Here is a 27,939-nt window from a genome sequence, read left to right as displayed (position 1 = left end):
CTGCGGCAAAAGACTACCTAATTATGAGAGCACTTAATATTCGTGCAACCCAACGGACACCCAACAAACCCACAGCAATTAAAATGGCCGCAACAGACTAACCTATTCAAGGTCGTCGTAACGAAACGGAGGGCGACTTTGAGTGAACCTGAGTTTTGCCGTCCCGGTTAGCATAGATGATTCAATCGTGCGACAGAATCCATGGCTTGATCAACCTCATTGGTTCGTTTATAGTCTCGCCAACAAAACCTTCAGGCCATTCTTCATGTATCTCGAGTTCAACAGTTCCCACTGTCCCAATTTTAGGGAAATGGAACCAAAACCCCTAAATTTCCCCAGAATCTCATTACATTTTGGGGAAATCGGCTTACATTTATTAATAAAACCACAAACCTTTTCACGATTTTGGAGAAATTTTGCGTTTTTCTCCAAAATTTCCCCTGAGTTTGGGGGTTTTCTCCTAAATTTCCCCTCATTTTTGCGCTTTTTCCCTAAATTTCCCCTTAATTTTGCGTTTTCCCTCCTTATTAGATACAGTATCAACAAAGTCTACACTCTTTGAATGTCTGTCAATCTATGGGATGATTCTGATTCAGAGGACAACCTGCCAGCTGAATGGGAACAAACTAGTCAGGGTAATTTCATTACGTACTACAAGTAAGTTGATTTACTTGGCGGATTCACCAAATATTTTGAAATAATTATTTCGAAGTCTTAAGACTTCCCGAAAGGCAATTGATTTGTGTCTTATAAAATGATATAGTAGTACTGTTATTACGATAAATGATTGGTATGTAAGGGGTTATTCACTATTCTACGATAAGAGCTAAAATGCTTACCATCGGAGTTAATCAAATTCAACTTTGTTATAAAATCTAAGTGTTGTTTCTCGTGTAGTGTATTTATGTAAAAACTTGCAGGGTCACTAAACTATCACTGGACAGCAATCAAACTAAATGTATCCCTCTCTACGTTAGAAAGTTGGTCACCGGCCTCTGAATTATTTTTACGAATCTTGTCTGTAAGCTAAATAAGTTTTAAAACTAAGCGAAAATATGAAGCGTAAAATGGTCGTTTCCTGTGGTTCTCTTAAATCTATCTACAATGAGTATGTTAACAAGAATACACTATTGGAAACAACTAATCGAGGTTAGGTTTACTTACTGAGGTTCATTATCGAAAGTTAAGCCATACACCAAGTATCAATACCTTACATATTTCATCATATTTAAAAAAAGCCAATGTAAACATTTAATCTAATTTGTTTATTTTGTGCAGCCGCTTGACTGGACTTTCGCAAAGGCCTCATCCAATTTCAGGCCATATTAAGCAATTACCACATGTGTTGCCCAAAGGTTGGTCTTCCTGCTCCGACAAATCTGGGAGAACAATTTATTTAAAGTAGGAATCTTTGCAGATGTTTTTTGAAGAGTAACCAACTTTTATTTGTAGCCAGACCAATTTTTCTTTATTTAGTAACTCGGATTTAAGTTTTATAAAACTAGTTGACCTAATTAATATATATGGGAAGAGTTGCATCCAGTATGATATAAAATGGTAGCTCCTTAGTTTCTTATACCTCTAAAGATGTGAACTGGAATAAGAACGAGCTTTATTGGTCTCGGTTGAATGTGTTAATTGTATATACCATTTTCTGTCTTTCGGTTTTCAAAATTTGTCCAGTTCTGTCTCTATTAGTTTTTATCTCATACTAACGCCTGAAACAAAATAATCGGCCGACAGTTTCTTTGTATGTAGGCATCTCTGATTGCAATGCTCTTATTTTTTTGACTAGCAGTTCTTTATAAAGCTGATTAAATAATCATTAGTCTTGGATACTAAGCGAAAGTAATTGTTTTCCGATCTCTATAGGTATTGGACAATACACCGAGAATAAAGCAAGGAAATGCAATAAATTTATTATAGTCTTCAAACATTGTCGTTTTTGTTTTTAGATGGGGATTTGTAGCTCATGAGGATGATTTTGGGTTACTATGCTTTCTTGTTCTATGTGGTTAAGTCGTGAAGTTCTAATCGTCTTTCTAGACAATGTAATCAGTACTGCTTCAGATGGAAGCGAGCCACTGAGATTTCTCCACAAGTGACTAACAACGTGTTTCGTTAAAATAGACTTTTCTCAACACTTGTCTCCACCTTTATTTTGATTGTCTTTTCAGTTAACATAATTCTTGACCTAGTGTCTGTTCATTATTTTTCCCATTTGATTGATAAACTGAATTCACTCCAACATATCTGTTGATTGGTAATTGGATTATGTCCTATGCTACGGAAGATTCTGTGGTCGTGATTTAACCGACCAGGATTCCAGAGCAGAGATACTTTGTGGCGTTCGACAGCTAGTTGCTGTTTATGGAGATGAAGATGAAAAAGCGGACCTCAGCCTAATCCTCTACTTCCCTTGTTTAGATACCTGTTGGCTACGTCGAATTAGTCAGGCAGTAAATATGTCTGGCTGGTCTAATTCTCCCTATGGACACATATCATTTTTGGCTTGTTTGATCTTTTTCAAACCATATATATATATATATATATATATATATATATATATATATATATATATATATATATATATATACTAATAATCGATAAGCTCACATAATCTAAGCATGAATTTCTTTTCACAAACTAAGTCATTACAATTAACGTACTATCCTTTTTGTCAACTCTTTTTTTTTTCTTTGAAAAAGTTTAGAAACTGGCTGTTCAACTTATTCCGATCCTCGACTTGCTGCTGCTCTTTTGACCCACTCTACAAAATCAATTAGAAGTACTCAATTTAAATTTGACAAATTTTCAAGTGTAAATGATGTAAGTTGGTTCTGTGAACAAGGTATGTAAACTCAGAGTGTAGACTCAGTCATAGTCATAAGGTAGAGCATGACATAAATTTGCGTTGGCTCAAGTTGCCATTTTACAATACCATAACGAGACAAGATTAAGATCATGAATAGAAAGGAGTCTAAACAATTGTATTAATAATAATTATAAGGACTAAACATTACAAATGTTATTCTAGAATGCTGAATGAAGAGCTATGGATGAAGAAATACTGGAACTCAAGATGTAGGGGAAGAATAAGAGTAAATGCATCTGCGCCACTGTGATCGATTCTGATTCATTCCACCTAGAAAACTTTAACCACGTAGTCTGTATTTACCAACATGGTTTAGAGCAACTGTGAAATCATAGGCTGACATCTCGTTTTAGGTTTGACGGTCCCTAGCTTTCATCTAACCTACACTTATACCAGCAAACATCTCATTTTGAAGTGGTCCATCATCACTCATACATAATACCTGTCAGTCAATGAAGAGTTACTATGCTGTCAACCGATTTGTCATTACCTAAAACCCTATGCCAAACCTCAGCATCACTTACTCGGTCGTTCCACTGTATGTGAACATTGCTTCAAAGAAAGCCATAATCAAAGACTTACGGCTTACACATATCTCAATTAGATCGTCTTCAGGCTTTACTCTAATATACATGAATATTTATACGAAAATTTTAAACCAATCAAGGCTTATTCAAGACTTATTCTATTTCATTGTGATTATTGACCCATATTGCCTTGATTGGTTTAAAATTTTCGTATAAATATTCATGTATATTAGAGTAAAGCCTGATGACGATCTAATTGAAAACAATTGTTCGCTTGTATGTGTTGTTCTAATTTTCACAATGGGAATCTTTAATGTTACACATATCTCTCATAAATAATGTTTCACATCTATATAGTAATACAAAGCGAAATGCTGCTCAATCTACGCTTTTCTTAACTTGGAGACAAGTACTTTATTTATTTGAACACAAACACTGGTACAAGGGGCATCAAGTACATATGCGCCACACAGTGAGGCCAGTAGTAGTTATTATGATTTTTATGAGGGCTGTGATACTTCCCAGGTGTCCAAACCGAAACAAATGGTTTTCTTAAGGAAACACACTTGGAGCCTTTGATCTGGAGGTCTAATACAAAAGGCAGCGGGGCAACGTCAGGAGATGCAGTCCCATGGTAGCCGGTGACCAACGATATGTTCATACGCCATTTGTTTCCTCAGGATCACGGAGCCCATATACGCCATCGGTTTGGAATCAGGGTTTTCCAACTCTCCTAGGTGGACTCTCCGTGTCCACCAACCCGGTTAAAGCACCAGACATTCGCTTTTCATCTTCTCAATTTCGTAAACAACACTCCCGTCACGAGGACGCAGTGAGCAGGACTTCCCTGGTAGTGGCTGTATACGTGTGGTTACGTGAAAGTATTTCGAGGAGTAGCAGACTTTCCCCACTCTCGGTCGTACCAGTGCGTCTGGGAGCATTTTACCTACGTCACAAGTAACACATATTAACATGGGCTTTCTGAATCCGTGCTGAGGTTTCGTCAGATACCAACCCTCTTGGGCTGATGAGACTCCCAAGGTAAGTGAAGTGGTCAACACACCTAACTACTTCACTGCCTTTGTTAGTTTGGGCGTTGATGTAGACCAGTCTTAAGGCAACATCGTAAACTTGCTTGCTTTGTTGTTCGAGGTGATCAGATGAATCTGAATTTGACCAGCATTTTTACGAAACAGAACCACCAGGTGTTTATTCCAAGTCGATAAACGAATCTCATCGTAGACCAAGTGAAAGGTTCGGTGAAGAAAGTGTTACTTGCGGGAGCACGTGTATGACAAAACTAAACGAGAATCGAGACAGTCGACATCCCCAACGGATACCACTTGATATTATCAATTCTGATAACAATTCGCCACAAGCTCCGACCATACCAATGGTGTTTGAATAGAGAGTCTTTGGTGCTCCTTTTAGTGCCAAGCATTGTCACCAAACCGCTCGGTCAGCGGAGTTGTGTGGTGTCTTAAGGTCAAGGATTACCACTAGAGAAGTGTAGTGCCAGTTGCCATGTCAACATAGCTTATCCTAGCTTCATTCACCTTCTCCACCGCGCATCAATCCATTTCATTTCTCTCCCTCCTCTTCGCTTCGTCTGATTGTGTACGAAATAACCGTATTCAAACCTCATTCTCGTATTTGACTCATTTAATTGCTTTATTCACTGACGCGATTTAAGTCTATGATTATATACGAGGGTCGGCGACATGTATATTTCAATTGCAATCATTCATACGATCATAACAGGATCCGATTGGTGTCAGATTAAGGGCCACTAAAAATTCTTAGTGGACTCAAACAGGACTGGATAAAGCGGTTTTCATTATTTAGGACAGCATTATTTTCGACTAAGTTTGTTGTGTCATGAAACAATGATGTTGGTTTGATAACCCCAGCTGAGTGTATATGGAAGAAGTTGAATGGAGTGAGGAAACGTTTAGTGTGGTTGGTATTATTTAGATATTTCTTCACTAACCAGTTGGTACACTTCTCATTAACAGATGTCGTCCTAAAACTTGTCGACTAATGGAATCGAATGCTGTTTCAAGTTTATGTAGTATGACTATGATTGGACGTCGGTAAGTATGTCTATGGTCGATACATTCACATTCAGGTTTGGAGCCGGCCTAGTTTTCTCAGGTTTGCTATTCCATAGCAGCAGCCTTTAACGAATATAGAGGCTTGTATCTAATTTCTCTATCAATCTAGCCGCTAAAATTTAACCACGACCTAGAAAGATCTACAGGGTTAATCTATAAAGTCCCACTTCTCCCCCCTCGTCTTAGATTAGCTGTAGCTTTTTCAAATTCAGTTATAAAGGGACTTATCTCAAACTCTCATTCTGGTTGTTTTGGAGTAGTAGGCAGCTGTAGTATAGTTGAATTGCTTTTTTGAAATGCCTCGCCATTCGTTTGAACTGAAAGTCGTGGTCTTCTCTTTTTCAAAGGTAGTTTCACTTGCACTTAACTTCTCAATACGTGTTTCTTTAGTAAGTCTGGAAAGTTGCCTAGTATTACCTGACACTACAGCCGTTTACATCTCTTCTGCTTAACTTTCCCACCACTACTCACGGTCATTGGGTAAACCCTTTTATGTTTACGTTTGAGTTTTGGTTGCTCTTCATTGTTCTTCAGGTCTGAAGGGATGGGTTTCCGAGTATTTATCTACTCAGTAGATGCAAATAAAACCCACTGGTCTTTCTTAACCTTTTGATTTGAATTGGTGGCGGATATCACTGCTTTTTTATAGCTGTTTACATATCATGACAAACTTCAGGATGAAGTTCAACTACTTGCTTTATTAATCCCTCTAAGAATTGGTACGTAAGGGATCTTCCTGTTATGAATTTTGTGTCCAGTAAAATGCGTAGAACATAGTCTGAGTCGAATCATATGCTCGAGAAGGGGTAACGGTCTTCCATCGAGCTTCTGGCAATGTCTGGTGACGATTTGGTCTAATTATGATCATGTTTGTATTGATGTTAGGGGTTGCTAAGTTAAATGGTGTCCTTTTCAGTGCTTAAAGTTTGTACGTTATAGGAATAACATGTTCGAAATTCATTGGGAAATACGGTCGCCGTTGTTTGACTTAGCCTATCACTTGAGTGTTAAAATAACCTGCTACGAGCGCCTGAAAGTCAGAACGCTTTCTGTAAACCTTATCTTTTGCTCTTCCCGAGATAAAGATTGATAAAGCAAACAAAAGAAATACTAGTTAATAAAGAAGAGGACTGGTTCTATGATAGATGATCTAGATTTATGTTTGAGTGTAAGTGGGGTTGTCACTTCCCGGTCCCCCACATAGTGGAAGGCTACTTCTTCGTGAGGTACTTGAAAAGGAAACTGAATTAGGGGTGGTCTTGACGACCTAGGAGCTTGGTTGCAATACCCAAGGGAGAACTGTTCAAAATGTACGGCGCGAAAACATCGAATTTTTGGGCATCAACTCCGTCTCCGTACTCTATCGAAATTTTTAAATAAACTGTCTCATTAATAGTCTAGTAGAATGACTGACTCTTCATTTATTTTTTCTTAGAATGACCTGACCGATCAAAAGTAACGTTTCCCCCCTGAGGTATCAGGACCGAAGAGAGATACCAAAGATCTTGTCCATATTTTTGACACTACCTACATATATTAAATAAGAACCAGTATTGTTGTAGTTAACTACGTAGTTCTAACTAAAAGTGACGAGTTATTGTAATGTTGGTTGGATTAATATAAGAATGAATATGATTTCAAGTCGACCAAACTAAACCAAGATACTAGACTGCAAACGCATAGTTCGGTCTATACCGCTTTGAAGAAGTGAAAAGCAATTATTAAAAATTATTGATAACTATCTAGAATTGATGGAATGGTGATTTGGCGTTCAACTAAGCGACTTTTGACCACGTTGTTGTCTGTCCTAGTCCTGCTGTAGCTACTTCAGTGTGGATACCCGGATGCTATCAATAGCAATCGCACAGAAATTGGTTCGAATTCAAGTACATAGACCTTTACTTGGCAAATTGGTTTCATGTGTTAATAAATTCACACTACAGTGACGTAATACTTGGTGTGAAATTGTACGAGAAAATAATAATTCTCACTCTATAACTTATACTTTAGGATTCGTTATCCAAATATAATAACAGTGAGTTTAGTATGAATATTTTTAAAAAATATTAATCGTTTTGTTTTCATGATAATTTGAGAATATTTTCTTCTGTTGTTGTAGATTTTATTAAATAAAGATCTCCGTGGGTTTTACGTTGTTGTAACAAATTCAGGCTGTGGTCTTGGTTTATCAATCGCAGTTCATCTCGTCCAGTATGGAGCTACTGTTATATGCGCTTGTACTAAATGTCCAGAAAATGCTATTGCTGTATTTGACAAAACAAAGGCATATTATGAAGGCAGTATCACTGTAGACTTAACTTTGAAGTCAGTTAATAAAGAATCAGGTCAACTGTATTGGATACCGTATAATCCTTTGGAATTACATAGCATCGTACAATCCGTTCGTGTGAGTTGTCAAATGGTCATTTATTCGATGAAAAATCTTCAGTCTTTCAAATATTCCGTATAGAGAAGGTCTAAGATGATAGACTTGTGTAGATAACAAAATGGTGAAGTAGTTATGACCATTTACGACACTAGCTACCAATGAAATTTCCTATCTTCGAGCTACAGGGGTGGCTTGTTTATAGAATACAGACACACTAAAATGAAACCTTTAGATGTAACATTTCTATACAGATTTTCTGGATATCCTTTACATCAATATTTTGATACTTTCTCATAATATTCATCTTTTAAATTCTGAAGTTAAGTTAAATTATTAGTTGTTTTTATGAAGATTTTTTACAATTTAAAAGTAACTTTTATGAATAATCGACATCAGTTAATAAAGAAATAAAAGTCATTGATCACTAAAAAGCCAGTTTGTTCTTTTGTCTGAATTCACGAGTCATTTCCTGAAGTTCTATGTAGAATTCATGAGCTATACGGTTAACTAAATTGAATTTAAAGTGGTAATTCATATTGTGTTGCAAACTAACCGACATGAAAACTATTCATTCAAAACTCATAGGGTCACATGTTCTTCGTAAGATCTAATGGTGTTGAATTCGAACATATATGGACTCATGGTGGCACACCACTCAGACAAAACAGCAGTTCATTTTTTACAGCAAATATTTGTTCATGGTAAAAATTACTCTCAGACTAAACTATATTTCACTTTTTTCAGTGAGATATTTTTCTTTAAACTGTAGATATTACAGTCATTGAACTGGCCTGTTCATGCGTGTATCATAACTGATGATTTGCTTCCTCCTTTCGCTGGATGGAATTTCTTTCAATCTTTTACAAGGTAACTGTTATTGTTGTTGTTAGTCTAAGTTTTATTGTGGTCCATATACTAGGTTTTCCGAACCATAGGATTTTCAATGTAAAACTATGTATCCGTAGCTCATATTAACGATATAATTTCAGCAAACATTTATAACACTATCATTTCCTCGTAGTTCACTGATGCACATTTCGGCAGTTTTTTCATGTTCTATATTATCGCTGAATAACTGACTGAAATATACTTAAACGTAATACAGAATCTGTACAGTAAAGATTAGCAGTAGCATTCATTTTTGTAGTTCGAAGAGACTGGTGTATATTATAATGGGTTAGTAGTCAGTTCTTTAAATTGCAGTAGTCTTGGTAATACACTTAATTAATTGCTAAAAATGTATTTTCATCGCTGATCTATGCTATACTAAAAGCTTTTTGCAGAAGAGATTTCAAATAAAATCTATTATTACAAAAAAATTTCATAAATACTTTACTGTATAGCCTGCCCCCAAATGCCCTGGTACGACCGAGAGTGGGGGAAGTCCGCTACTCCTCGAAATACTTTCACGTAACCACACGTATACAGCCACTACCAGGGAAGTCCTGCTCACTGCATCCTCGTGACGGGAGTGTTGTTTACGAAATTGAGAAGATGAAAAGCGAATGTCTGGTGCTTTAACCGGGTTGGTGGACACGGAGAGTCCACCTAGGAGAGTTGGAAAACCCTGATTCCAAACCGATGGCGTATATGGGCTCCGTGATCCTGAGGAAACAAATGGCGTATGAACATATCGTTGGTCACCGGCTACCATGGGACTGCATCTCCTGACGTTGCCCCGCTGCCTTTTGTATTAGACCTCCAGATCAAAGGCTCCAAGTGTGTTTCCTTAAGAAAACCATTTGTTTCGGTTTGGACACCTGGGAAGTATCACAGCCCTCATAAAAATCATAATAACTACTACTGGCCTCACTGTGTGGCGCATATGTACTTGATGCCCCTTGTACCAGTGTTTATGTGTCCAAATAAATAAATAAAAACTGTATAGCCTGGTAAGTAGTTATCGTTTCCTTTATTTTTTGAATAATCATTAGTTATTATGTCTAGTGAAGAAGGTTTATTTAGGTGGTTTTCATTTTAATCACACGGTTTTTAAAATAAACTTGCCTAATTCCTACTTCATTTTGTATTTACTTTGATTGTAGGATAGTGTCTTGTTTGCGTGAAATGATTCCGTCTAAAGTTTCATCCTGGTTTCAATCTATTTTTAAGTTTGTAACAAACTATGAAATACAAGTATTCAATTGGTTTGGGAAAAAGATAATTCCTGCATGGATTCCTGCTTATTCATGTGAGTGTTCTTCTAAACGTTTTCCGTATTTAACTTCTGACGGATTTGAAGTATCAATGCAATGCAATTATTTAGCTCCTGCCTTGTTTTTGGAACGATTGTTAAAAGCAAGATTTGATTCTTTACCTTCTCTTTCAACTACTTCGTCAGACAAAACATTTGACAGCTCAACTTTGCGTGTGGTGATAGTTTCATCAGAGATTCACAAGTAAGCTTCACTGTGAAATAGTTTATAGATGTTTAATAACAAATAACGCTCGAGTTATTGGTGAAAAGTTACAATAGAATAAGCTAACAATTGTTTACAGTAGCCTAGTTTTATATTTATATATCAGTGATCGTCCGTTACTGAACAGAAACCATGAAGACAATTACGAAATGCCACATTCATCAATAAAAGTTAAATCTTTTTGTATTTGTGGCTTACGTTATTTACATGATACCTGAGGTAGCATTCTTAGGTCTGGTCCTTCGAATTGGCAATAGTCTTTATTTCTTCACTCACGCAACAGCTCGTTTGTAATGAAAAATCTATCTTGTCTTAAAGAATTCAGATGGCCGACTGGTCTAACTTTTAATGCCGCTAACTAATATGGAGTCTAAAACCTTGTGTGCTATTCAAAATGTCCAACTTCAACAACCGTACATCGATGCAGATTGGACAACTGGTACGTTTGGCTATGTCTTGGGAAAGCCCTGAGATTGGTGTTCACTTTATGTTAGAGACCCGTACTCAGGACTCTAGCGAAGTACTTCAAATTTACTTCCCATCTGTCTATGCAAAAAGCTTATTTCACGTACGTTTATCCGGGGACCCTACGGCATCTCCATTTAGTGTGGCTGGTGTTGACGCTACATTAAGCTTCAGAAAAATGACGGAACTTATCCATCGGATCCCTGCTAAAATTCACTTTTGTACTGTTGGATTAACAAATTTTACCAAAAGGAGAAGAAACTTGTGTGAAAAACGATGTCTTTCCACAATTTTCGCCTACGCCTCGACTGATTGCATCCAGGAAGCAGTCAAGAATAATTTGTACTACCAGTTGAATGGTCTCAAGAAAGTATGTTCTGCAGATAAGGTAGTACTAGCAGGGTATCTGAATCCACAGATCGGGCGTCTGAGCACAGATAGAAGTCTCTTGAGTGGCCAATGGAAACACGTTGGTTTCACGTCAGATAACAGTTACTGTCTTCTAAAGCTTTGTGCAGACTAATAAATTTCTGGTCAACACCAACTTTCTGTACAGTCGTCGCCGACTTACTAGTTGGCGTCCTCCGTCTGCTTCTTAAGCCTAGATTAAGACCGATTACATCGCGGCCAGCTACCGCTGACATTATTTTTCACAAGACTGTGGTTTATTGTTGGAAAAACTATCTAGACTCTAATTATGTTTTGATTTATGCCTAGTTAGGTTTTTGTGGCCCTCGAACTTCCCATCCTAAACGGGTTGATGTAAGCGAATCATCTGTGGCCTCTGCTGCAACCAAAGGTCAAACTGAGCCTAGAATCAAGGCAAGCCGCTAGTCCATCAAAAAATATACATGAGCATTGGCTTCGCTTACATAACACCATGGAAATGGCGGGTTACATTTCTTATGACTTTTCTAAACGTCTTGTTTATAAGCACTGCGTTTACACAGGCTCGTTGGTTTACTCCGGCTAACTGTGCGTTCGACGATAAACGTAGATTCTTACTTAAGGAAATTGTGCAAAGTTTGTGAGAAACTTGGTGAGTGGATCGTGCTGACGGGTTAAAAGCAGCAGCTGGAACTGGTAACTATTGAAAGCACCATGAACTCGTACGAACCGCTGGCAGCAGGTAGTCTTGTGCGAGTGAAACAATATGTAAAGTTGATGGAACACCGATCAGTAACATACCGCAATGTCTTAGATGGTGAACGGAGTTCTCCAAAAAACAATATTGCTGGCATTGCATTTAGTGATAGCCAGGACGGTCCGTGCCAATGTGGGTCATGTTTGGTTCCATTGTGGTGTCAGTTTGGCTGTAAAATGTTGGGTTTTCAACGCTTTAGTAACAGCGATTTTGCTCCAGTTGTGTGAAACCTGGTCTCTATTCGATCATTATTGTCTTGAAGGATCACTTGCATCCACTGGCAACACTATGTTAGTGATGTTAAGATTCAGCAGTGACTAATTCAGTCACTGTCACCAACTTGAAACACTGGCCATGGTTACTTGTAGATTTTTTAGGATCGTCATCCCAACAGTTCCCACTTCGTGCAATTATTTCCAGGTGAGAAAAGAGGTTAGATGGTTAGATCATGACATGGAACTGTGATATGAAAGTTGTACAAGACTGGCACCTTTCATTTTAACACATCTCCTCCGTTGTGGTCCTAGAGATAGTGCAACTCCGGTTTTAAACGTTATCAGATATAATTCAGAATGCGAATCAATGGTGGCGATTCTGCTTTGGATTCCTTTTACATTCTTTATAAAAGTAAGAAAAACTACCTTACTTAAATGAATTCTTTCTAGTTGTTTTTTTGTCTGAACTGTTTTCCATGTCATACTACTACGGTCCACTTTTTATTTTTGATTATACTCAGCCTCCTTCCTCTTCTATTTCTTTAAAATTTCATTTCCTTATTTGTGTAGCATATACTTATTATGGTGCGCATTTGCATCAGTATTTATATGTTCTAAATAAATAATTGGAGTTTCTATTAGAAACTACTGTACGTAAATATATTTATTTTATGAACTAATATAATTTAATTTGCACGCTTATAATACTTCTGAGAACTGGCCTACATGTTGTGATAATTAGTTTCTTAGGCTTAACTAAGTGACCAGACACATGTGTCGTAACCGGGCTCGTATGATCGGGCCTTCTATCATGAAATTAGTTGTATTATTATTTAAGCTAGATCGGTTGTATAGGTCGGATGACCTTTCATTGACTAATGACTCAGTAACCTTCTTTTGAACAATAACTCAATGACAGTAAGATAACTACCGAGATCAGTACTTAACTCCTATTGTTCCAGGGTGCAGCTTCCCCCGCTCTTCTGTCCGATAAACAGAATGGAACGAAAGTACGACAGACAGATAAACTTGTTGTACAGTTTAGTTTGTAACTCAAAATTCGTGCGACTATACATACTAGTTGCTTGAATGCATAGCAGCATAAAAAGGAAAATACAATGTACGCAGGGCTACACCATAAGTGAAATAGATCTAATTAATAATTCTGTAGTAAACTCACAGTAACCTAAGGAAGGCACAACACAGTACAGTGGATTATGAACCCAACAAAAACGTAAAAGCATGAGAATATAAGAAAACAATGATTCAAGTGTCTAATACTTATCTGATAGAAAATATGCACTAATTCTCCATGTGTGTGTTCCCCTAAGACAACCATTTGTTTCGGTTTGGGCACCCGGGAAGTATTTCAGCCTTTATACAAATCGAATGATTTATGTGGTGCATATCTTTTTGGTGCTTCCTTGTACCAATGTTTGTGTTTAAATTTAAAAATAATTAGAACATAGGATGACATTAGGTCATAAATTGTTCCTAAATATCGAAAAGGAGATTATATGATGAAGTTAATGGATAATGAAGGAATAGTAAAATGAAAATAGTTTTTAGATGAAGGCTTGTTGTTCTTGTGACGAACATTAACAAAAAGCAATTGATTTCCGTAATAAAATTTGATCAATTAATCTGAAAAAGAGAAGTAATAGCAATTGATTATTGAGCACAGAAAATAAAAATAAGGTTGTGATTCACGGTACAATGAAAGCAAAAGTGGTGTTTAACTTTAAACTGGAGAAGTATGAACGTTTTTAGTTTGTATTCCCTTCGAGACACTTCTTTTGATTATGACTGACTTTGAAAAGTGTATCTGGTTGGGTAACGTGAATAGAGTTCACGAGGTGTTCTGTATATTATCTATTGATTGAACTTGAGTAGTGCTAGAAGGTGCGCTTCGAAAGATCTCGCTAGTATCTGATTATGTGTCTTAAGAGCACCTGTCGTGTACTTTGGGACCACTGAGTGAAGATTGGCAAGGTTAGGTATGCAGTACTAGGTAAATACGGGAAATCGATTGGTTTTGTAGTGAATCTTCACCAGCTGAGGTGGTTAGGACTTGTGTTATATATGCCCAACCACCTCCTACCTTGATAGGTATGTTGTCTGGTGTAGGAATAGGTTGCAAGAAAGCTAGGGGCGGCCATATCAAAACAGTACTGGTCTATTAGGTCAGCGACAAATGTGATGAACCGTGTTGGCAAGTGTTAACTACCTGCTTGGGGTCTACGTGATCATTGCTACTAGTGACTAGGTACTCTAAATAATATGACTCAAAAATTAATTCTATTTGCAATGGTTCGTCTTATTCCGTTGTTGATATTTGTGACTGGAATTCGATCATTTTTAGTCATCCTATGCGGATTGCCTTGATATAGCCATTACGACGCACGTTATTAAAGAATAGATGGAATGTGAATAGCGGTGGAATCCAGGACGCTTGTTTTGCCCTATTTGGGACTCATCAGTTTGGTGTACCCGGATCCCAGGTTTGATATTATATCCGTTGCATAAGTGACTGTCTGGACTCGGTAGCTTAGTGGATAACGCAATGGCGTTTGAAGCAAGCGGTACTAGATTCAAGTTTCGGAGTGAACATCAAATATGGGTTGCACGTACACTTAACTGACGAGTCCCAAATCAGACAGGATAAGCGTCCTGGATTCCGCTGCTAATCACATCCCGTATATTCTATGGCTCAAAATCGTTTGCATTCTTTCTTTAGATCCTGAGTTTATAAATTCACCATAATTCTATATTTCAATTATTTGTATTTTATTTCGGGTCGTATCTCCGGTGCATAATGTTTTCTATTACTACTAATACTGTTACTACCTCTACTACTCTGTGATTTGCCCTAACAGCTTCATACTACAGTACTAATGGTTTATGGCAACGCCGACCGATGTACCTGTATACGAGGTTGTATGTTGGGTTTGACTGACTGACTATTACCATTCTTTCGATTTTCCAAAGCATCAAGGTCACCCATAATCCCAAAAAATACCTACCCTTGTACATAATTTCGCGTTCGGAGTGCAGGTTCTCCTATGCTTCCCGATTTCTATTTTGGTATCAAGATTAAGAGACTTCTAGGGACTAGGGAGTCGGCGTCTAAACGTCCAGATACAATGTTTATCAGCCATTGCACATTTAATTATGTCTTAGTATCCATAACCTTGTTTGCCAGTCTGAACTCTATCATTTGACGTTTAATATTTTATTCAAATGAATTTATTTTTTAGAGAGAGTAATTTACAACACTGTATTAAGAAACTGAATATAACAAAGATGTTTCAGACAACCCCAACATTATTGCATGACAGTATGAGACAATATGCGAATTCCAAATTATGTATGTTATTATTTATTCGTGAATATCACCATCTTCTTCGTCGCTTTAGTGAAACAAGCACAACTTCATCCACTATACCTACAATATTTACTTGTACTGGATGTGATCCATTTAGTGTGTATTGCAGCAAACAGTTTTTAATGAATCTTTATCACTGGTCTATCAAAAATCCATTTCTTTTAGTACTACAAATAGTATACCTTTTATCAAGACCATTTGGTATGTCTTTGGTAAGTTGGAAACTTTTCATCTTCTAATTACTGTTTACTATTTAAGTAGTTAGCAGGAATAAATGCACATGTTAATTCACATGATTAATTAATATTATAAATTCTGTTCATGTTCATAGTTTAACATTTCCATTAATCTGTTTAAGTTGAATGACTGCAGTTTATGATACATCAAACGCATCGTCCATACATATGAGTGTTACGTACAAAATAATTCAGCTAGTAAAATTACCTACAACCCAGATTAAATCCTTGTACTTTACCCCATGTACGTACAGTTGAATTTTTTGTTAGCCCTCATTATAGACGATATGTGCAAAAATAAACACTTGGACTTCAAGGGACAGAAAATAATTATGTAGTTTTACGGACCCTAATTTGGGTTTCTTTGTCTATTTTAAAATGTCAAAATATTGAATTGGAAATCCCTGTAGCAGATATCAACTTGATTCTGTGATAAAAAAATTGACAAACAGTGAAAATCACCGAAGGGTTATTTCTAGGGGATAAAATATCTATGGGATAATTCTGCGAGCCCAACCTTCCAATTTGATATCTGAACAAATGTGTTTTTCAAATCGAGTAGGGACACTACATACATAACAAGCCAATGTCATGTTATAGATGAGACCTCTAAGTCAGGATAGAAAATTTACTACACACTCAACTATCAATGTACAATCTGATTCTTGATGTCCGAGCAACAAAAATAATTAAATAGGAAAAAACTGCTCAAGAAGCTTCGATTTCCGTATGTTTGTGTTTGAGAACCAAAGCGTTTCTCCAAAATGTCCAGAAGGGCCCTGAAAACTCTGGAAAATTTTTTATCCCATCAACGCTGGGTAGGAGTTTCTCAGAATAATCTAAAGTGGAAATTCACGTGTCACACTTCTTATCGGATGATTACCTATTCTGCTACTATGTTCAATGTAGTTCCGGAAGCTCAGGGCCATCTGAAATACCCTCAATTTTCTATATAAACAAGTTAACCTTGAAGTAAAACTTTTTTCACACTGCACGCCGTTTCTCTCGTGTTCACGTTGCTTATATTTAACCTGGGGTTTATAAGGAGAGCTTAGGAAACCGATTTAAGCGTTTGGTCGGAAATGTTAGTTTGAATAAGCAACACCGCTAGTGTGTATTTATGTATATACATAATCATTTAGCATAAATGAGGGCATAGACTTTGGCAAATAAATGGCTTACCTATTGTATATCATCGATGCTATAAATCGACTGACCATAACATTGACATGTGTATTTCCCTACATCTTATCCAGTTTTTTCGTTCTGCCACCATTTATTGTAATAATTGTATAGCATAAACAAAAAGCCCTGTAAAACCAGGAGTGCAAAAAAATATAACTAAAAAATATTTTGTTCTTTCGTCTTATCTTTGCGTATACTTTCGTTAGGATCAAGTGATTGCTAATCCTGTACTTTGTACTGTTCACAGAGTTGCAACTTTGCAACAATCGATAACTGCTCATTCTAAACTGATCCCATATTTTGATAAATGTCAACCTTCCACTACTTTATTAGATGATCTACCACTTTTTGAATTGGATTTTTTATCTAAAACTATATTTACCGATACCATGAGTATTTTTTGTAAATATGAATAATAAGAATGTAAATACGTAAAATCAAGACGACAACTTTTTTCTCTTTCATGTTCACGTTCTTCAATGTACCTTAACAACTTACGTTTGAAAGTCATTTGATTTTTGTTGTCGAATTCATCTTTCATTCCTTAAATTAAAACATGCATTGGTTAGTTTATCGTATGTATTGATCTTGAATTTATTCAAAGTTTTTAAAAACAACCTTTATTACTATAAACAGTGAGTGTTTGGGATAGTGATAAACTCAAGATACTACCGATTTATGGTGTATATGCACAAAAATGCCTAGAAAAATTGATGTTATGCAAAATGACAAGTAATTTGACCAATCAAACAAATGTTCATTTAATGTAACCAACGGGTATAAGTCATCGCGAAGTTGGTTTTAATCACCAGTAGTAGCATTTGACTCAATATTCAAAAGATATCAACCTAACCACAAGAAATTTGTTCCAAGTTCCCGTAAAATGACACAAAACGCCTCCCCAGTTCGCCTTAGCACTGGTTTTACAGCCGTTATCGTCTACCAATTAAAAATTGCATTCTAGTTCTACAAGTCAGCGCTTTCTACTTTTGAAGGGTTAAGGTCGTTTTCTTATATAGTGCTCTCTCATATCCAGTATCCTCATTCAATTATCCGTAAATTTGCGGTTATAGTTTACTGTTAAAATGGTGATTTCAAATTTGTCAGAGTTACAAAATCTAATTTACATTTGGCAAACTAAAACCGTCATTTTACTGGTGCATCGTTAGTGCTCAGTAACAACGTACCTAGCAGAATACTAATATTGCGTTGCGGCTATCACCCTAGTATTTATTCATGCTTGAAATCAGACGATATTAATACTACAGTGATAGAATTGAACGATTTTACGGAGTCCTAATTATTTCGAAGATTATTTTCGCAAAGGATATAAGTCCCTAGACTTTTGGAAAGCATCGAACACTGGACAGTCGTTCTTTGGTACTGCTCGACAAGTCACTCTTACTTTATGTGTATTCAAACCGATGACATTCGAATGTAGTGGAAACAGTGTTAGCATTAAATCGCCCATGATCGATGTCGACTTCTTAAATGTCTACAGCTAAATTTATTAAGTTAACTGGTATATTTCTCGACCACATAGGTACGATATTTTGATCGAAACGAAATAGTGAGTAAGCAAAACAAACCATTTTGTTGGTTTTCCTAAAATCAACCATTTATTCCAAATATTTAGCAGAAACCTTAGCTTCCCTATCGGTTGAATTTCTTAGTGACTAACTTAGCTGTTTTGTTTTCTATGATATTCCAGGAGTTACTGTTCTTTTTTTATTACTTTCATACTCCATCCAGTATTTTTTGAGTGAATAGAAAATCAAATATTAGGTTGTACTATTCTCAATTTTATAGATGAGGGATTTTGTTGAAGGATCTTTTCTTAGCCGTATGTTCGGACTAAAGTGACGTAAACGAGATTGTTGCGTACATATATAGTTGGTACCTCTTGGTTTAGAGTCCCCTAACTTGTATCTACTAACCATAAAAACCTTCACTAAATTCTTAAATTTCAGTGAGTCACTAATTTTATTTGAAGTTATGGTCTCAGGAATCGCATTTTCTGCGTATTTTATACTATCTTGGTCTATAGATTCAGATCCTAGAATCAAGATATTTAGTCTACAGACGGCTTCTGATTGTTATGAAATATTGTTGTCCTTGATAATTGCGTTGTACGTTATTGTGCGCTTTATTCTGATTACTAAGCAATATCTTCGTGGTTTTATTTCATACTCAAATAATATCCCATTCGTGACTGGTAAAGCATATTTGAACAGATCTAGAGATTGCTGGTGCGTACATTAGGTTCACTACAATAACAGCTACTATTTATCACAGTTGGTGTCACGATGGAGGACACTAATTCAAGAGGGAAAGTATTTTAGGATTAAATGGAACTAATTTTGGTTCCGAAAACGTACAACTTGCCATAAATACCTACGCTCAAGTGTTCGAAATCTCCATAACGGTACATTCGAATAAAACCAATAATCGAGGTGCGTGTTATTTGTTAAAAAGCCAAATTTAATAATGGCCTTGCAGAGCTTGTCACAGTATTAAAAGTAGGCTTTCAACTTGTTCGATCAGTTCATATCGAAATAAATCGTTTTAGAAAAACAAATGGCACAAATATACTCAATTTTACTGAATCAACGAGGAAGTTCTCAGTATCACGCTCTGTTTTCTCTATTAAAGAAGTGGCCATTAATTAGTTAAACTGGGTTACCGTATAATACTACAATCGTGTAACGTTAATGCCGGCTAAATTCCGTACTTATATTTGGGAAATGTTGTTTCGAAATTATTACAGCTCTAAGAACCCAGTATTTCAGTCACAATAGATGGTTGTGGTCAGATAAACGAATTTGTTACCGTTAAGATAATTTTGATCAGGAGTTAAAAATACTTCTACAGGTAACTGACCGAACAAATAAATGTAGATAATCTAAAAACGCCTTCCCAGCATTTTGTAGCTGAAAATGTAACCGACTTATTGTGTTGCAATCTACAACTACTAAACACATCTCTTTACAGTGTGATTCAACCTGAAATTCTGCTTTTGTTAATCTCGACGAAATCTTACATATCCTATCGGTTGTTCGGTCAGTGATTCTTGTCAATTAGGAACCAAACAAATATGACTTACAAGCTACCTAACACTTGTGATCGTGGAATTAGTAACACTTTTTCATTCGTTATCATTTTGCAATAATCTCGTGATTATCGTTAGCCAGCTTATTGTGTACCCGATCTTCACAGAACAAAAGTGATTCACCTTACCAGTTGAGTATGTCTAAATACCTCGTTATTAGTGAATCGCGTACATAAGGACTAATAAGATCTTGAGCATAAATATAGCTGACAGATTATAGACTACTCTTCCGTACAGTTTTTATCATTTACAGTTACTATCCGACTGTTTTCTATACTGTTTACTGATCATAAAGCCAGCACAACTTTTGATGCCATGTAGAATTTCGATGCTTTCTTGTTTATTTTGACCGGTCTAGTTGTAACAAGAGTGATCCTGCTATATGAGTGAGATCCATCTCAAAATCTGGGATTCAGAATTCGAGTTGAATCATAGATAGCAGCAGTATGTTAATGGTTTATACAACGCAAACTGAGCAGTGTAGGTCATTAGACCCTGCGTTTAGATAACTGACTAGCCACTCGGGGTAAAAGACCAAAAAACGTAAGAGCAAAAGCGATTTGCCTGAAGAGTTGAGAAAATGGCTATTTATTACGCTTGGAAACCGTCGCATATGGTGTAAGTTGTTTCTCTAGTAAACAAATGATGGCACTGCAAGTATACAGACAATTGGTGTCCTTATATGTGGTACAGGTCTTGCATGGGGAAACCAAAGTATTTTATTGCTACCAGAGACATAAATCTCTACCAATTGCTGCCAGCAAACGTCACAATGTAGCTGGAGAGTCTGTGGGGATATAAACACAAAACAATAAAACGTCGGTCTGAACCTTCGGGAAACTATTGTGTAGATTTACTTTCGAATACATGGTTCACGGATGCCTGTGAAATCCGACGTTCCAGTTAAAAATGTTCACCACCAGTCTTTATTCGATCTTACTTCACGTACAGGGAAGGCAAGATGGATTAGTAACTTTAGGAAAACTGATATATACATACTATGGCAGAAAAAAATTACAGCTTCTAAAATCAAGTTTTAGTTCACATCTTTTCAATAATTAACTTGCATGGTTAGTTGGGTAATATTGATGCTAACTGAGATTTCTGCGAATTTGATAGGTAATCTGGAAAAACGACCTGAAATTCAACTATCATATCGCCAAGGCGACTAGGTTCCTTCAAAAAGGGAAGACCTTGATGTGGAATACGTCTGGTTGTCCCAGGTTTGATAATTTCAGTGAGTTGGATGTTTATTTGTCCTTCATCGATTGTTGGTATTGAGATAGTACCCCCACAAAGAGCTTGTTTTAGGCTAATTTTAGCCACATAACGTACATCGCTACCTTCACGCTTGAAATGTTTGTGTGTTCGATCTTTAACAACGAAAACAACGTCGGCAGGAACATTGCCTTTAATACTCTCATCACCCTCCCGAGGGAACGTGATTTTTGTACCAGCTTTCCAACCTTTTTTAACTTCGATTTCAACCGTCTTTTCTTCCTGACGAGTGGTTTGTCTGTCTGGATTCAAACGAGCTCTCGTAATACGAATTTTCTTAGTCGTTCCATGAAGAACGTCTTGAAGCGAAACTGACAAGTCATGATAGATTGGAGGATCCTGTTGAGGTTTTCGACCACCTGTCGTGCTGACATTTCTAGTTTCAAAGAAACCCTAATGAAAAGACGTACGTAAAAAATGAAGCAATAGAATTTACAAGTCACTTAAAAATGTATGAGGACTTATAGATACGAGAAAGATGTTACCACTCCACGAGTCAAGGTTTTTCGGTCTGAGATCCAACCACTGGGTCGCGACTGTACGAGACTGTCAGGTTATTTGGTGAACAACTACCTGCACCGTGTCAACCACACCAAACATTCCCTCAGTTCACTCAACTTCGATACACACGCAGCTTAGGTTATCTAACCAACATCATTGTTTCATGACACAATTCACCATACTACATTCTAGTATTTCAGCAAAAATCCAAGTTGGAAATAGAATGCTGTCCCAAATAATGACAATCACTTTATCTAGTTCTGTTTGAGTCCACTAAGGATTCTCTCTAGCGGTAATCCTTGACCTTAAGACACCACACAACTCCGCTGACCGAGCGGTTTGGTGACAATGCTTGGCACTAAAAGGAGCACCAAAGACTCTCTATTCAAACACCATTGGTATGGTCGGAGCTTGTGGCGAATTGTCATCAGAATTGATAATATCAAGTGGTATCCGTTGGGGATGTCGACTGTCTCGATTCTCGTTTAGTTTTGTCATACACGTGCTCCCGCAAGTAACACTTTCTTCACCGAACCTTTCACTTGGTCTACGATGAGATTCGTTTATCGACTTGGAATAAACACCTGGTGGTTCTGTTTTGTAAAAATGCTGGTCAAATTCAGATTCATCTGATCACCTCGAACAACAAAGCAAGCAAGTTTACGATGTTGCCTTAAGACTGGTCTACATCAACGCCCAAACTAACAAAGGCAGTGAAGTAGTTAGGTGTGTTGAATACTTCGCTGACTTTAGAAGCTCGAGTGGTACTCGCGACCAGTGGCTGGAAACTTTTGGTGATCTGATTTAAGATCTGTGGTGTCTTAGATACATTTAGTCTTTGTCTTCCAGTCGATTTGAAAGTCTAATATGCCTTAAAACATACGTTTGCACTCCATATTTTAAAACCCCATTCTGAATATTTAGTTGTCATTATTATTGCTACAACGTTTTGACTTTTGTCAATCAACCTGCGTTAGTTTATGCATCCGGGCAGTATCACAGCCCTCACACAAATCAAATGAGATTTATGTGGAGCATATGTATCTGGTGCCTCCTTGTACCACCATCTATGTGTTCAAATAAATGAATAAAATAATAATTTTTGTCAATCAAGCTGGTAATCTCATTTTACTGTGCTAACATGGTTAGGCAACATAGGCCGACGCACATTTTCGCCAGATTATGCTGGTGACGCCTTAGTAGAGAATTGTTGTCGGCTTGAAAACAAGGAACAAAGCTTAGTAGTCACCCACTAAACCACTAGAGATTACTTATCGTTAGTTTATAACAAACGTGACAAGTCACTATCACTACTTTGGACAGTATGTCCAAAGATAAATCTCAGATCGATCGTTTCGAATAGTGCATACGAAGAGAGCGTCCATTATAACACTTTTGAGCTTATTTTGTCCCAAAGCATGTTTTGATTGTAATGAGGTTGTTGGTCGCATAAGTAATAACATATGAGCTTCAAATCATCGACCATAACGATAAAAACGCTTACCAAAAAGTATACCGTCAATGTGATTAGCATTGGTTAGAAATTTCATAGATTCCAGGTCTTATTTTTATATGCCAGATAATCTTGTGGATTCTTTAGTCACTTGTGCATAATCAACAGATCTTTAAATGCAATCATTCAACACAAAACTAGGGCAAATCCTGACAAATCACAATGTCAATGATTATACAAACAATTCCTTATCGTGCTAAATATCCTACATTGGTAGCATATAGATTAAACACCTCGATGGTTCATAAAAAACCGCAAGCCTTATGTATGAACGCTTTGAAACAAACAAATTGAAACTCAAATAATAGAACAAAATTAAATCCAATGTGACTGGATGGATCGTTCAGTTTTCCCAACTTTACTTAGCTGTCCAGTGAACAATGCAGACTGTTAATTATTCCCTAACTTAAATATTATACTACGGATTATGGCAACAAAATCTAGTCTTGTAACTTCGTTAATGGACAGCGAGCACAGTCTAAAGTTACTTAAAGGGTGTCTACTTTTCGTAGACAAAAGCTCGAACTGGCCTGAAAAGTATGTATTTCTATCTGTAACCCTGAGATGCTTGTTTCATTATCAATCTGAGAAATGAAAGGTTATAAAAATCATGGACTCAACATAAGTTTATACAATATAAACTAACGAAAATAAACGACAATATGTAGCTGAATGTAAGTGCAACTTACTCCAAAAGGTGTGCTACCAAAGAAATCATCGACGTTCATAGGCTCTCCTACGGTACTACGCCTACCTCCTGATGTGAAAAACCCCGAGAAAGGGTCATCCGTGCCGAAGAACATCCTAAATGTTTCTCGTGGGTCACCATGGAAAGTATAAGTGTAGCCTTGTCCACCTTCGCTCGAAGTGGGTCCACCCTTAAGTCCCTCCTCACCATATTTGTCATATATTTCCTTCTTCTTAGGATCGGATAAAACCTAATACGAGAAACTCATTGGGAAAAAAACACTTACGTCGTACGCTTCCGCAATCTCTTTGAACTTCTCCTCTGCGTTTGGAGACTTGTTCTTATCCGGATGATATTTAAGCGCTTGCTTTCTATAAGCTTTCTTTATTTCATCGTCATTTGCACCTTTAGATATACCAAGAATCTTGTAATAGTCCTTCCCCATCGTTGATGATTAGCGAAGTTTCTAAATTCCCAGTGACCTACGTAAAAGTAAGTATAAACAATTCGACCTCCGAACACTGAATGACAGATTAATTTATTTCCTTTGAGTCACTTATCCATAAATATCGATGAGCTTTCAATGAAGTCCACTAATCTCTTTTAATCTCTGTCTACTCAGAAGTTTATTTACTTGCATAGTTATGATTGACGCCCAACAAATCCTATCGTATACTCCGTTTATTTGGAGCAAAACTAATGACAACTTTTGTTCAGGAAACATTTTTGGCTCATTTCGTCTTTGTAGAACAGTGGTATTAAACTACATCCTTACATGAAGGAATACAAATATTCCCTTATTTAAAATATCATCAGGCGCAGCTAATTTGAGCGGTAAGTAAACCGCAAAAATAAATAGTTCTGTAAGTCGTTGACATCGGTGATGACCTCACCAGTTTTACTAGATGCAATGTCGCTGAGGGTACCTGGCCATGTATACGTACCAGATTGACATTGGTTACGCAGTTCCATTCATCCCTCGCAACAACAAGTCTCGTCAGATCAAACACTGATCGCCACAATGACTACCTACCAAATATATTTTCAAGCTCCTTCATTTCTGCCACTTTGTTTGATTGAGTTTGGAATCCTTCGGTTATAAGGGCGTTTTGGAGACAAGTGTTTTCAATCCTTGAATATCAGTGACATCTTCAAACGCTTAATGCTCCAGTGGAAAATTTCCTAACTTTGCATTTCTATGGGAAAATTAGCTGGTGTTAGCGACTCGGTCGTTTTTCTCCTACTTTTAGCCAGTGTTGTTCCGAATTATCATCTCAAGACTGAATGACTGAACAACAACCCAGTTCCAAATTATCCGGTATCTGAATTTGATAACCAGAGGCGTTAACATGGGCGTTGTGAATTTACATATTTTGAGTATAATCCCATTTGTCTCAGGACAGTAGAGTTCCTGAAACCAGATGCTTTTGTATTTTCAGCCATACATATGATTACCGGTACTCAAGAACATAAGATTAGACTGAAAAGGGATGAACTGAAGACAAGAATCAGCAAATGAATAAGGCGGAGAGGAAATTAAATGAAAATATGAAAGCTAATAAATAACTGAAGATAATGTGAGCCAAAACACGGTAGAGTAGGTTAATACTGTGAAACTAGGATTTACTGCAAGACTTGGTGGGAATAAAAACTTCATGATCCGAATGTGTGTATATATGTTCAACTGCAGTTACATGAAAAAACGATGGTCAATATTTAAATATTTAGTAGCCCAATATCCTTCTTAAACTTCCAGTTGGGAGATGTGTGGTTGTAGAATTGTGGACTGGTTCAATATTAGCACATTTATCCTTGCTACTATAATAATTGACCGAATCACAAGACTGCAGACTTGTCATAATGCAACTACCTGATCCATACGATCTTACATAGTAGTTCCATTATTCTTTACATTGACACTCCCGATCGTAACCATCAGAAATATGATATCCTGAACTTCTAGAAAACATATTTAGGTCGAAGATAGAGCAATGTATTTGATGCAAAAAGGCAAGAGGTTATATAGAGTGACCATGCTTACATAGCTCAGTCATGTCACTTCGATTAATTATCCCCACGTACATTATTACTGAACTTCTGTCTGAGATAAATTTTACATTTGAATTCTCACAGTTATCTTATATCCAGCTTTGAGGATCGTGTGGTTAGAGCCGTTAACACCACAGGGTCAAATGGACTGGGAGAGCACCTGGGCATTGGGGACTTGTGGTGTGAAAGGGTGAGATCATCTAAACGTTAGTTATTTGAGGATTACTAGATGTAGGCCCTCTGATGGGCGTCATACAAAATTACTTTATTGGGGTGACCTGGATGATACTGTATTTATCGCGTATATTGGAATGATTTTATCTGCTGTTGTCTTTATTCTACTAGAGTTTTAGTTGTTCGCTGACGTCGATCTTCATAAGGTTTGTCCATTGATCCTGTTACTCACCTTATTTCACATTTCTGAACGTGTTTCAAGAGATTCGTATGTACTCAAGGAAAACGGGAAAAACTCTGTGGGTTTTATATGCGCTTTTATGCATGCATAAATGTGCGTAGACAAAAATTCCGTTTATACATTTTTTGTTCTAAATCTGTTCTTTTCGCAGTAGCAATATGGACCTCCTTGTGGAGAATGTAATACGATGTAGTTAACTAAGTGAGACAGCCAAATTAGAACTACTGAACGAGTAGTGACATAAGCGTATGTTTATTTAATAATTTCAGCAAGTTCATTCACTGATAAAACAGTACTGTCAAAATGTCAATTACAACTGTCCACACAACAGTAATAAAAATAAAAGTCTTCATATGGTTGTTGGATATTCTCGCTGACTCTGGATTTCAATCGAAAACTGCAGTTCCCACACGACACAACCGTAAACGAGGTCACAATATGGTATGGCAGAAATGTTTACACCAGTGAACAAAGCAAATGGTCCAACAGCCCATCTCCTTTGGTAGTCCCTCTTCTCAACCTAAATATAACTGTTTCCTTGAGCCTCTTCCTTCACATACATGACCGGAAATAAAACTATTCAAGTATTTTGTACATTTTATACATAAATTTATCTTCACTTTGTGTCGGTGCCATCATCAACTTGTAGTGTCCTGATTTATCCGAGATTACAAGAACCTGACTGGTCAATCCAGAGGTTACACAAACCAGTCATTCTGAATTCCAAAAATTATAAGTTTCATGGTACCTAATATATCTGTCTGCTTTAACAACGGTCGTTAAGGACTTCTTTTGGTAATACCCAACTCTTCGCTTATACTGAAGAGTTAGATTGCTCCGATAAGCAATCGGTTTATCGGCCCCACTGGATATTTCTACGTGGAGAGCATTTTTTCCGCATTCACGGTGTAGATCGCCAACGTAGATGATCTAAGACTGCGGAAAATTTTTAGTTCAAACTCACCGTAAATTTCTAGCATTCGTATCCTCTGTTTGGCCATGGAACTCAACAATTGGGAATTAGGCAGGCAGTGGTAAAAAGAAGTAAAACATTCTAGTGGATAGTGGTTAAGCAGAATGATGGATTTATAGTCGACAGTCAACCTTGTCTCGCTTATACCAGTGGATAAGTTACAAACAGATGTGCGTTCGTGTTGCCTTGTGGCTATACTCACGAGTGGTTTATATTTTAACAGACATATTACACAGGAGCATTTACATGCTGGTAATGCTTGTTAAAGAACCACGATAGCCGATTATAAACGTAGTTGATTAGTTAGATCTATCGATTGGACTAATTATTTAGGTTTAAATGCTAATCAACATTGACATGAAGCAACGAAAGTTCACAGTAATAGATTGACATAGGCGATGATAAAAATGAAAAAGAATAAGTATAGAATGCAATAATAAAGATCATAGTGATAGGTT

At 36.9% G+C, this 27,939-nt stretch overlaps 2 protein-coding genes across 3 annotated transcripts; one reads left to right on the top strand and one right to left on the bottom strand.

The window, feature by feature from the left end:
- Positions 1–32: 32 nt before the first annotated feature.
- Positions 33–17,572, top strand: MS3_00003073 (uncharacterized protein). Of its 2 annotated transcripts, XM_012942099.3 has the most exons (9): positions 33–166; positions 532–657; positions 1,279–1,401; positions 2,709–2,829; positions 7,636–7,923; positions 8,675–8,772; positions 9,951–10,304; positions 15,407–15,746; positions 17,162–17,572. In XM_012942099.3, the coding sequence occupies exons 2-9, from the start codon at positions 563–565 to the stop codon at positions 17,369–17,371; spliced, it is 1,629 nt and encodes a 542-aa protein (XP_012797553.1). In that variant the 5' UTR covers positions 33–166; positions 532–562; the 3' UTR covers positions 17,372–17,572. The 2 variants fall into 2 exon arrangements, with proteins under 2 accessions (XP_012797553.1, XP_051070774.1); XM_051210755.1 differs by lacking the exon at positions 17,162–17,572 and having other exon boundaries at positions 33–657; positions 2,709–8,772; positions 15,407–15,516; positions 15,566–15,746.
- DNAJB4 (DnaJ sub B member 4) lies at positions 10,315–25,040 on the bottom strand. Its single transcript, XM_012942100.2, has 4 exons — positions 24,331–25,040; positions 24,046–24,294; positions 16,953–21,735; positions 10,315–13,793 (listed from the first exon to the last, which is right to left on the bottom strand). Exons 1-3 carry the CDS (start codon positions 24,487–24,489, stop codon positions 21,136–21,138), a joined length of 1,008 nt encoding a protein of 335 aa, XP_012797554.1. The 5' UTR covers positions 24,490–25,040; the 3' UTR covers positions 10,315–13,793; positions 16,953–21,135.
- Between the last annotated feature and the right edge of the window lie 2,899 nt (positions 25,041–27,939).

The sequence above is a fragment of the Schistosoma haematobium genome, chromosome ZW (genome assembly GCF_000699445.3).
Source record: "Schistosoma haematobium chromosome ZW, whole genome shotgun sequence".
Classification (NCBI taxonomy): Eukaryota; Metazoa; Platyhelminthes; class Trematoda; order Strigeidida; family Schistosomatidae; genus Schistosoma; species Schistosoma haematobium.
The sequence above is the reverse complement of the archived record's forward strand: the minus strand, read 5'-3'. Positions and strand labels throughout refer to the sequence as shown.